This window comes from Terrapene carolina, unplaced genomic scaffold (genome assembly GCF_002925995.2).
Source record: "Terrapene carolina triunguis isolate 2854851 unplaced genomic scaffold, T_m_triunguis-2.0 Scaffold487, whole genome shotgun sequence".
Classification (NCBI taxonomy): Eukaryota; Metazoa; Chordata; order Testudines; family Emydidae; genus Terrapene; species Terrapene triunguis.
In genome coordinates, this window is record NW_020664838.1 from 9675 (window position 1) to 21310 (window position 11636).

The window sequence follows — 11636 nt, forward strand, 5'->3', positions numbered from 1 at the left end:
AAATCCACCAGCTATATTTAAACCTCAAACTGTGGCAGTCGTTCAGCCGCCTTCCCTGAGATTCCAAATACCGATGCCTCCATTCCAGCAAAGATCTGTGTATTTGTGGGGGGAAAGGTACTGAGCTGTCTGTGTGTCATGTTGATTAAAATGCTAGAAGTCAGGAACTCCTTCATTGCCACTGACTGGCCGTAATAACACTTTGCACTTATACAGATACAGAGATGATAAAAAATAGGAGAGGAAAAGTATTGTTATGCGGGCATCATCAGGTGGTGCTGTTGTACATGGTCTCCGTTCTTTTTTTCAGGGTATGTCTACACTAAAGCTGGAAGGTGTAACAGCCATCTCAGGTAGACATACCCCTTCTAGCTCTGATCGAACTAGCATGCTAAAAATAGAAGTGTAGCCCTGACAGCATGAGGGCTTATGCCCGATTACATGCTGAGGGTTTTAAATGAGATCATTCTCGGGGCGGCTAACCCGTCCTGCCGTTCGCACCACCATGGCTACGCTTCTGTTTTTAGCATGCTAGCTTGATCAGAGCTAGAAGGGGTATGTCTACCCTAGCTGAAAATTACACCTCCAGTGCCAGTGTAAACATCCTCTTAGTGTGCAAGCAAGTTTTGACTCTTGAGAGGAACATGCGGTGTTGTTATCATCTTTGGGTAAAGTAAGGCTTTGGTTGTAGAGGCAGCTTCGGGGGGAATGGGAGTTGTGTGAGTGGCAGGAGAGTTTGCTGTCCGTCTTGGTCTCTGATTAAAGTCAATTTTTGAGGCAGAGTTGCTCCCCGGGCATCAGTGTTGGGATGAGATTCCTGGAATAAGAGATGGCCCTGCATGTTGTTTGACCATCTCATTTCAGGACTGGTATATATGTGTGAATAAAGCAAGTTACACTCAGAATACAGCCAGACTCTGCATCATAGATTTAACTGCTGCCAGGAATCTGACTTGCAAGGCCCCAGACATTGGCAGAGGGGCAATGCTGGTTTCAGAATAAGAGGCAACAATATTCTTTTACTGTCCATTATTTATACTGAGCCACAAGTGCTCTTGATGTCCAGACAAAGAGAAAGACGAGGTCACTGCCTTGAAGACCATACCATGGGCAACAGTGACATCATGCAGAAGTCATTGATATATTAGAAGTGCCGAAATTTGCAACTTTTCACATTTTTGGAGAAAGAAATGTGTGGGCAGTTAATTTCCTTAGGGCTGATTTAACTTCCCTGTTTCTCAGACTATAAACCACTGGGTTCAACATAGGACTAAAAAAGGTATAAGACAAGGCAATCAAAGTGTCCTCATCTAGGGAAGCAGTTGATTTGGGTATTAAATACACAAAAAAAGCACAGCTGAAGTGTGTGATCACAACGATGAGATGGGAGGCGCAAGTGGAGAAGGTCTTGCGCCTGCCTGTGGCAGAGTGGATCTTCAGGATGGCAGCAAGGATATAGATGTAAGAGAGGATGATTCCTGTGAAGGTGCCTAGCAAAACAAAGGCACAAAGAAAAACAATGGCAATCCCAGTGATATGATGGTCACTGCACGCCAGCCTCAGAACGGGCGAGATGTCACAGAAGAAATGTCTGATGGCATTGGGCCCGCAGAAGGGCAAACTGAATATAAGGGAACTGATGCCTAGTGCTATAAGAAAGCCAGTTGCACATGAAACGGTGACCAGCTCAACGCAAACCCTCCTGTTTATCACAACTGGGTATTGCAGCGGCTTACATATGGCCACATAGCGATCGTAAGCCATGGCTGACAGCAGGAAACAATTTGTGCCCCCGAAGCCAAAGAAGCAGAACATTTGAGCAGCGCATCCCAGGAAAGAAATCATTAGGTTTCCCGACAGCAAACTCACCAGCAGCTTGGGGACGACAGCCATAGTGGTGCAGGTTTCCGAGAAGGACAAAGCGAAGAGTAAGAAGTACATGGGGGTATGGAGGCTCCGATCAACACTGATGGCTGCCATGATGGTGATGTTGGAGGTCAGGATTATCACGTACACCAGGGAGAACACCAGGAAAAGCAGAACCTGCCGCTCTTCCAGACTGGAGAATCCCAGCAGCAGAAATAGAGACACGGTGCTCTCATTTCCTCTGGGCATCATCAAAAGCATCTAAACTCAAGGGGGAAAAGGAGGCAAAAAATCTTAGGAGCTGTACAACACCATCAGAGTTGCTTCCTTAGCTCCAACACAGCCTCAGACATGATCAAATGATTGGTGTGAAGGAACTAAAACAAGCCCAAGACTGCTGATTTGTTTCTATTGTATTTTATCTTTTATTTTATAGTCATGTATTCATTGCTCAGATATTGCAGTGGTGAGAGCCCACTTAAGGAGCTGGGTAGATTGACTGATTTATTGATTGATTTATAAAAGTTACGGTAGTAACATTAGCTTTGACTGCAATATGCTCTGGTTCCGGGGAGGTGTTACAGTATGGACAATGACAATGTAAGTTTATCCCAACCAATTTCCCCAACTTGACTCCACTTTGTTTCAGAAGGATCACTTCTAAAGAACATAAGAACGGCCATACTGGGTCAGAACAAAGGTCCATCTAGCCCAGTATCCTGTATTCTGACAGTGGCCAATGCCAGGTACCCCTGAGGGAATGAACAGAACAGGTAATCATCAAGTGATCCATCCCCTGTCGGTCATTCCCAGCCTCTGGCAAACAGAGGCTAGGGACACCATCCTGCCCATCCTGGCTAATAGCCATTGATGGACCTATCCTCCAAGAGGGATCAAGACTTCATGGACTATTTATTATTATTTATTATTATTACAGTCATTTAGGTAGCATCCAGGAATCTTACCATAAACCAGAATCTATTGTGCTAGATGCTGTACAAAAACAGAACAAACAAAAAACAGTTCCTGCCCCCAAAAGCTTACAATTTAAGTACAAGACAATAGACAACAGGTGGGTGCAGACTGATGGATGGAGGAGTACAAGGAAGCAATGAGATGATAGGCAGTGGCTGTAGCACACCATCTGCCTAGCTACGGTCAATGTTTTTATAGTCATCCGAGAAGAGGAGAGTTTTATTTAGTCCTTTTATTGTCTGTTGCAAGTTCCCAAAGAAGGGTAATGTATGCCACTCGTAAGGGGTGTTATTAATACCAAAGGATATGCTCCAGGAATTATTTTGGGAAGTTCTCTGGCCTGTGATATACAGGAGATCAGTCTAGATGATCATAATTGTCCCTTCTGGCCTTGGACTCTATGAATCTCTGCGGGAAAAAATTGATGTGGGTATGTGTCTATTAGCAACTGGACAGAACGTAGAACTGGGAGTTAGTGGACCTGTTTTCTGTTCCCAGCTCTGCCACTGGCTTTCTTCATGACCATGGGCAAGACACTTCACCTCCCTGTGCCTCATCTGTAAAATGGGGGAAATTGTGCTCACATGCCTTTAAGAACATAAGAATGGCCATACTGGGTCAGACCAAAGGTCCATCCAGCCCAGTATCCTGTCTACCGACAGTGGCCAATGCCAGGTGCCCCAGAGGGAGTGAACCTAACAGGTAATGATCAAGTGATCTCTCTCCTGTCATCCATCTCCACCCTCTGACAAACAGAGGCTAGGGACACCATTCCTTACCATCCTGGCTAATAGCCATTAATGGACTTAACCTCCATGAATTTATCCAGTTCTCTTTTAAACCCTGTTATAGTCCTAGCCTTCACAATCTCCTCAGGCAAGGAGTTCCACAAGTTGACTGTGCGCTGTGTGAAGAAAAACTTCCTTTTATTTGTTTTAAACCTGCTGCCCATTAATTTCATTTGGTGGCCCCTAGTTCTTATATTATGGGAACCAGTAAATAACTTTTCCTTATTCACTTTCTCCACACCACTCATTTGTAAAGCACTTTGAGATCTATGTAGGAACTAGTATACAAGTTCTAAGTGTTATTAGGCATATGTTGTGGATGTAGAGGCACGGAGGTATAGAAAAAAAATGAACTTTGAAATCTATAGATGAAAAGCGCTATGTAAGAGCTAGATATTAATATTATCATAATCATCATCCAGGCTTTCCTGGAAACCCCAACTACAACACTAGGAAAGTTAGCTAGCAAGCAATGGGTAACTCAGAGTATCTAACCTGCAATAAAAGACCTGGAGTCAATGGACTCAGGCTCACAGGGCTCGGACTGCGGGGCTAAAAAGAGCGGTGTGGAAGTTTGGGCTCAGGCTGGAGTCTGTGCTTTGTAACTTGGCAAGAGGGGAAGGTCTCAGAACCTGGGCTCCAGCCTTTTTAGCCCCACAAGCTCAAATCAGTTAACCCAGGCTCGGAGGCTCTGTGCCGTGAATTTTTCTTTGCAGTGTCGCTGTACCCTAATGTACTTATTCAGCTCTCATCATTGCTGATGATGGGTGCAGCAACTGGTTCCTCTGAACTATTGCTGAAAACCATTTAGCGGCCAGACAGCACTCAACGAATCTCAGTTCCATTCCTAGAGAGACAGCAAGACCAACCATCCAACTTTCTGAACCAAATCATACTCTGATGGGTAAAAACGATCTGCTTCTCTCTCGCCCATCTCAAAGGGGAAATAAGACGATGAATGTGCTAGAGACAACTTTCATAACAACAGTACAAATCCAGAGGAACTCCGTTGATTTCAGTGGCAACACAGTGGGTTTACACAAGCCTGAGTGCTATCACAATCTGGCTGTTTAAGGAAAAATTCTTGTTATGAAGGATTCACCACATCAACCAAGCTATTCTGGGCACTAAACTTCCAGGCACTGTACTTCTAATACCGTCTTCCCACTAGGCACCTGCAGTGCATCCATACATCTTAAATAGTCACCCTTTCCCATGTTCCAACTCATACTACTTTGTCTGTGGAACAGGAGGCTTTCATTTTTCCTGGAATGAGGGAATGGAGGAGCAGGCAGGATGCTTTCCTGCAATGATTTCTGAATTAAGACACCCTGAAAAATAGCTGATAAACTCAGGTCCAACGGTTTAGTCTAATATATATGTAACTAGTGGAAAAATTTCCCATAGAACATTTTTCCATGAGGAAATGCTGTTTTGTCAAAATTGAAGGGGAAAATTGAGAAGACAGGGATGTCTTGAGTTTTCTTTTCATTTTTTTTCCAGTTTCAAATGTATTTTATTATAACATAACTTAAAATTAAAAAGGTGGCAATTGAAATGAATCCATTTGATTTTATTGAAATGGAACATTTTGCTTGGCCTGAAACAATTTTTCCCCCCAAAAATTTCATTTTGTAGGATTTTTTCTCTCTTTATTTTCCAATTTGGAAGGAAAACAAATTTCAAAATGTCAGAATTTCCCATAGAATGGAATTCCTACCAGCCCTTTTATATCCTTCTTTCTCTCTATTATTGAAACGATAGCTAGACAGACACATAGGTAGATCACTATACCTTTGCATGACATTAAAAATGCATCTATTAGTTTATTTATTTCCACGTAAAGCCATCACCAGATAACATACCTGTAGCACCAGGAAAGAAACTCCAGAAGGATCTGTGCTTAGAGATGTTTATATTGGGTTTTGATCACCGCTTGGGATGTAATCCCCTGTTGCTCCCCCCAGCATTTACGAGTTCACAAAGAATTCAACAATTTTTAGAAGAACACTGTCTCACGCAGGGGCTGATGGGCAGCTGTTCTCGGATATCAGGGTTGTAATGCCATACCCATGGGTGCATTGTTGGCAATGGAAGTTGGGAACTTCTGGATTTTAATTTAAGAGCCTTGACTCCTTGAGCTAAAAGACTCACCTTGGTTAGCCAAGTGTGTAGCAGGTTTATCATCCTATATGAGCCAGCAACCATTAGAGGGAGACTGTAAACCACACTGAGTGGGCATGGCTTGTGAGGCAGTGCTTAGAAATGGTGCCTTGTGAATAAATACACCTAAAGAAATTGTGTGGACCCTTGCAGCTATGAAGGTCAAAAAGCCACAAAGAGATAAAGAGGCTGATGCCATCCATGGAGAATGAGTCCTACACCCTAGGGACTATTGTAGGAATAGCTCAGTTAAGTAACAACCAAAATTGTGATGTGGAACCACCAAGGATTGGCTGCAATCAGGCAGGTTGAGGCACCAGCAGGGAGTCCCAGATATAACCAGATCCCTCCTTTCTATTCACTCTGACAATGAACTTCTTGTCCTCTGCAGTAAACTCTGTGGAATTCTAGTGTAATGTTGGTCAGTCTATTCAGCTTATCAAAGAGAAGGTTGAGCGGTGACTTGATCATTGTCTATTGATACTGACACAGACAAGATATCTGATTGTGGAAAAGATATATGCCGACAAAGTCATGACATGTTATTTAGTCTGCAGAAGAGAAGAGTGAGGGGGGATTTGATAGCAGCCTTCAACGACCTGAAGGGGGGTTCCAAAGAGGATGGAGCTCGGCTGTTCTCAGTGGTGGCAGATGACAGAACAAGGAGCAATGGTCTCAAGTTGCAGTGGGGGAGGTCTAGGTTGGATATTAGGAAACACTATTTCACTAGGAGGGTGGTGAAGCACTGGAATGAGTTACCTAGGGAGGTGGTGGAATCTCCATCCTTAGAGATTTTTAAGGCCCGGCTTGACGAAGCCCTGGCTGGGATGATTTAGTCGGGGATTGGTCCTGCTTTGAGCAGGGGGTTGGACTAGATGACCTCCTGAGGTCTCTTCCAACCCTGATCTTCTATGATTCTATGTTCCAGTGGCTGGAAGTTGAAGTTAAACAAATTCAAGCTTGAAATAAGATGCAATTACCTAGAAGTGAGGGTCTTCAAAGATTGGAACAGATTCCCTGGGGAGTTGGTGGATTGGGGTTGCTACTTTTGGTTGGACTATTTTTGTAGGTATCATCACATGACCTAAACTTTAATTAAAGATTTATCTTTAATTCCTGGAGACTCCAGGACAATCCTGAAGGGTTGGCAACCCTATGGTCGGCTCACCAGCATTTGGAGTTTTAAAAACGAGATTAGCTCTTTCTGAAAGACATGCTTTAATCCAGTTTGTGGGAATAATTTTGCAGCCTGTGTACACAGGAGGTCACCCAAGGTCTGTGTATACAGGAGGTCATCTCTTCTGGCCTTACAGTCTATGCATCTGTGAGGAGGTTTACATCCTACACACTACCGGTAAAGGAGTGTTGGAGAAATATTGGATCAAGAAGGCCCTGCCCCTTGACAGATGTCCAGTATGCTCTCTACAAAGGACCTGCTTAAAAGGGAGTTCTGCTGGCTGAGTGAGGGAAAGACAAGACAAGACAAGGCCAGCTGGAAGAAGGAAGACAGGATGTACCGGGACAGAGCAATCTACAGGGGAAGGACCAGGACTGGGAGGTCGGGGGGCCTGACCAGGGGGAACAACTGGACTCAGAGTGAGCTGGGAAGCCTCCCCTGCCCCAAGCTAAGGCTTTGAGTTACGGAGACTGTGTAAACAGAGGGTTGGGCCATGCCCCAAACTGAAGGGAAAACAGGAAAGGTAGGGAGCAGCTCAGGAGAGGCTGATCTGGAGTAAGAGTCTGAAAGGACTGACCCATCCCTCACCTCTACCCATTTGGGCCCTGGGCCAGGAACTGGTGGAGAGGGAGAGCCCAGATCCCCCTACCCTTTCCTTCTCCTTCAGCCACCTGAGACCCCCCAAGAGGGCTCTGGGGTGGGGAGGAGGCGATGAACTGTAACTTGGCTGCTGGGCCCCCCAGGCTGCCCAGAAAACCCATCCCAAAACTCAGAGAGACGTTTTGGCAGCAGCCTGACCACTAGGCCTGCTAGCCCTCAACAAAGCTCCTCTGCAGAATCTATGGAGACTTAATCCCCGCCCCCTCTCCTCCCGGGGAAGATGTTTTCTTGAAAGTTAAGTTGCTGGTCTCAGTTGTGCTCAGCTAACAGACGTAGAAACCAACTTCCATTGAATTCCAGTGGAGATGTGGGCTCCGAACTCCCTCAAGCTTCTTTGATAATCCCAGAAATTCCTAATGTTCAGGTATTTATATCCCCACCCCATCCACCCAAGAAACCATAGTGTGATAACTGTCTCTCGCTGGGACCCTGGTAGGCAGCCTGGGCACTGATGCCGAAGAGTGAGAGAATGAACTCCCCCTTGTTCCCTCTCCTGACAATCCCGTTATCAAGAAATCTGCTGTCTGCAGAGGCAGCGGCTATTTTGTAAGGCAGAGGTGATGCATCACGTGACTGAGGATACAGACATGCACACACTGTGCTTTTGCCTGAGGACTTACATTTGTTCTTTCTTATTCTCTTGTTTTCCTTAATCTAATATAAAAGTCATTCAGACATTTGTTTCCTCTCTGTGTGTATGTTAAATATATATTCCCTATGAATATGAATGAACTTGTTCCAACCCCCCCATCCAGAACAAACCACTGATGCCCCCCATAGAGTGCTTCTGTCGACAACACGGTCGTTCACACAGGCACTTCTTGCAGCAAACTTTTGTTTTTCGGGGAACTGTGGCCAATGGGAGCTTCGGGGGAGGTACCTGCAGGCGAGGGCAGCGCAGAGAGCCCTCTGCTCCCCTCCACCCCAGGGGCCACAGGGACATGGTGCCGGCCACTTCCGGGAGCAGCGCGGGGCCAGGGTAGGCAGGCAGGGAGCCAGCCCTGGCGCGCACCGCTGCCACCCCGGAGTCACTCAAGGTAAGTGGCACCGGGCTGGAGCCCGCACCCCAACCCCCTGCAGCACCCCTCCTGCCCCTCAACCCCTTGCCCTGAGCTCCTCATACACCCCGCACCCCTCCTGCATCCCAACCCCTTGCCTTGAGCCCCTTCCTGCACACCCCACCCTCTCCCAAACCCCACACCCGCTCCCATACCGCAATCCCCTGCCCCAGCCCTACATTGATGGCCCTGCATGCAATTTCCCCACCCAGATGTGGCCCTCGGGCTAAAAAGTTTGCCCACCCCTGCTCTAAAGTGCCACAAGGACTCCTCGTTGTTTTTGCTGATACAGACTAACACGGCTACCCCTCTGAAACCAAGATCAAACAGTTTCCAAAAGAAAGTCGCATTGAAGAGCATTATGGTTTTAGGAGTTAAGTATCCAGCTAAAAACAATAGGGAGTGGGTGCTTTTTATTTAGGCAGTTCGAAAATTCCACACTCAATATTTAGCTGCAAAATTGAGCTAAATTAATTTCCCAAACCTTTGTTAATGCAGAGTTAAGTTTGCCCAGTGGTGTCTTGTGCCCTTCTGGTATGCGGAAAGGTATTTGCCATGCCTGAAAAACAATGTTATCTTTTCTCACTTTAGCTGGCAATAACAACTGGCAATGGTGCATCACAGAGAAAACATATCATAAAACAATAAAACGTTCTAAAAAATGCACCTTTGGCTTCCCAAGTGCCAACCACCTTCCACATGGAGACCTGGAAGGTTCCAGTCTTAAAATCCCTCCAGCTAGGTTTTGCCCCCTGCTCATGCCAGTTTGCTGGATCAAAACAAGGGCCCCTCAGCTTCAAAGGCTAGGTTTTGCATTACTCACCCCCTAGTGATACCAGATTCCATGGGAAACCCACCCAGCGAAACCAGAACACCCAAATACATATAACACTTATTGAATACAAAGGGCTATGAATATTTTCTGGGCACCTCTAAATAATGACAGTCTATGATGTTGTCATGTTTCCTGAGTTTTTGCTCACCGACATACAGATAACATTTATAAAGTTTATGGAATAGTCTCAACATCATGGCTGTGTTTGTCATGTTAGTCACCGACGTATGTATGGGACCAAATTCTCAGTAGGCGTAACTTATTTCTAATGATGTTGCTTTGTTAGTATGTAATTTTGTCAGGTGATCCTTAGAAACCCGAGAAGAACAAACTCATAGAAAGCCTTTAGCATAAACGACCAGGCAACTATCGGATGTAAATTATATGTAGCTATCCATGAAACAGAAAAGGCCGTTGGTGAGTAAGTAGAACGTTTTACAAAATAAGTGGACTAGTATTGTATAAGGCAGAGACGAAATGGCCCAAAGTGGCTCATTGGGGTATGCCCTTAACTCTAGGTAAGACCCTGTAATGAAATCTTCTAAACATGACCAGAGTTCACCCAAATATTCACTCGTTCGAATAACTCAAATAGTTAAAAACTAGAAGGCAAATAATAAGCACACACACACCATTATTAATTATTATTATTATTTGAAATATAAATGATTTTTCAGCCATCCTCATTATTAGAGGGACCAGCTCACGCTTTTAAAACAATAAATAAATAATAAATAATAATAATAATGCCTATTGCTTACATCAGCAGCTCTCCGAGCACTTTACTGTCTTTTTTTCTTTAACGTATCTCCCCTCTCAGCACCCCTGGGAGACCGGGCAGTGCCACCATCCCCATTGTAAGGATGGAGAACTGAGGCACAGAGAGGCTAAGTGACTTGCCCAAGGTCACGCAGAAAGTCCATTCTAGACCAAGAAATTGAACCCAGGTTTTTTATGTCCTCAGCCAGTGCCTGAACCATGAGACCAGCCTGCCCTACATTTGAGGATGGCAATGCAGCCTTAGCATAAAATGGTTCCTAACTGGGAGTTGTGCAGCTCTGAGAAGCTGGCTACTTCATGAGATGCTAAATCATAGTTGTTTGGTGCAGATCTCCTTGGAAAACTTGCCCTTTAGTTCTTTTTGGTGCAAGATGCACATGGTTGGTTATCCACAAAAACCAAGATAATGATGTAAAGAACTCAATCCCCCCTTTCACTCCCATTTACTGTTAAAAACCCATTCCCAACATTTAAATTCACTGAGAATCAATCTTCCTGTCTAACATCCTCATAAAGGCCTTTTTCACCTCCATGTTCCTCAGGCTGTAGATCAGGGGGTTCAACATGGGGATCACCAGGGTATAAAACAAAGAAATGATTTTGTCCTGATCCATGAGGTACTTTGAACTGGGCCGTAAATACATGAAAGAGCCTGTTCCGTAGAAGATGGTGATGGCTGCCAGGTGGGAGGCGCAGGTGGAGAAGGCTTTGCGTTGGCCCATGGCAGAGTTGATCCTTAGGATAGCAACCGCAATGTATATGTAGGAGATGAGGATGATCAAGATAGTAGGTGTTACCACCACAGCGGTACAGGTAAAATGAACAATGTCTGCGATGCGGGTGTCAGAACAGGACAACTTCAGGAGGGGGGGCACGTCACAGAAGAAATGGTTGATGACGTTTGAGTTGCAGAAGGACAAACGGAATATAAATATAGTTTGAACAATTGCATTCACGCAGCCCACTAGGTACGATCCCAGCACCAGCAGCACACAAAACCGCTTGGACATGATGATGGTGTAGAGCAATGGGTTGCAGATGGCCGTGAAGCGATCGTATGCCATGACACCCAAGAGGTAGCATTCACAGGACAATGCGATGCATACGAAGAAGAATTGCAGAGCACACCCAGAGAACAAAATGACTTTTCTTGCTGATACTAAAGTAATCAGTATGCTGGAAGTGATAATGGTGGCGTATCCGACATTTAAGAGGGCCAGGTTGCTGATGAAAAAGTACATGGGGGTGTGAAGCCGGGAGTCAGTCCTGATTAAGGTGACCAAGGTGAGGTTCTCCACTAGGATCAGCAGGTAGATCAACAGAAACAACACAAG

At 45.2% G+C, this 11636-nt stretch overlaps 2 protein-coding genes across 2 annotated transcripts; both read right to left on the reverse strand.

Annotated features, from left to right (window-relative positions):
* Window positions 1-1170: 1170 nt before the first annotated feature.
* On the reverse strand, window positions 1171-2115 carry LOC112108909 (olfactory receptor 10T2-like). The gene has a single exon (XM_024203212.1). The coding sequence runs from the start codon at window positions 2113-2115 to the stop codon at window positions 1171-1173; it is 945 nt and encodes a 314-aa protein (XP_024058980.1).
* Window positions 2116-10778: 8663 nt separating this feature from the next.
* Window positions 10779-11630, reverse strand: LOC112108910 (olfactory receptor 1019-like; the record flags this gene model as incomplete). The annotated part of the gene is made up of 1 exon (XM_024203214.2): window positions 10779-11630. A coding segment is annotated over one exon (852 nt), but the record flags the coding sequence as incomplete, so codon positions are not given.
* Between the last annotated feature and the right edge of the window lie 6 nt (window positions 11631-11636).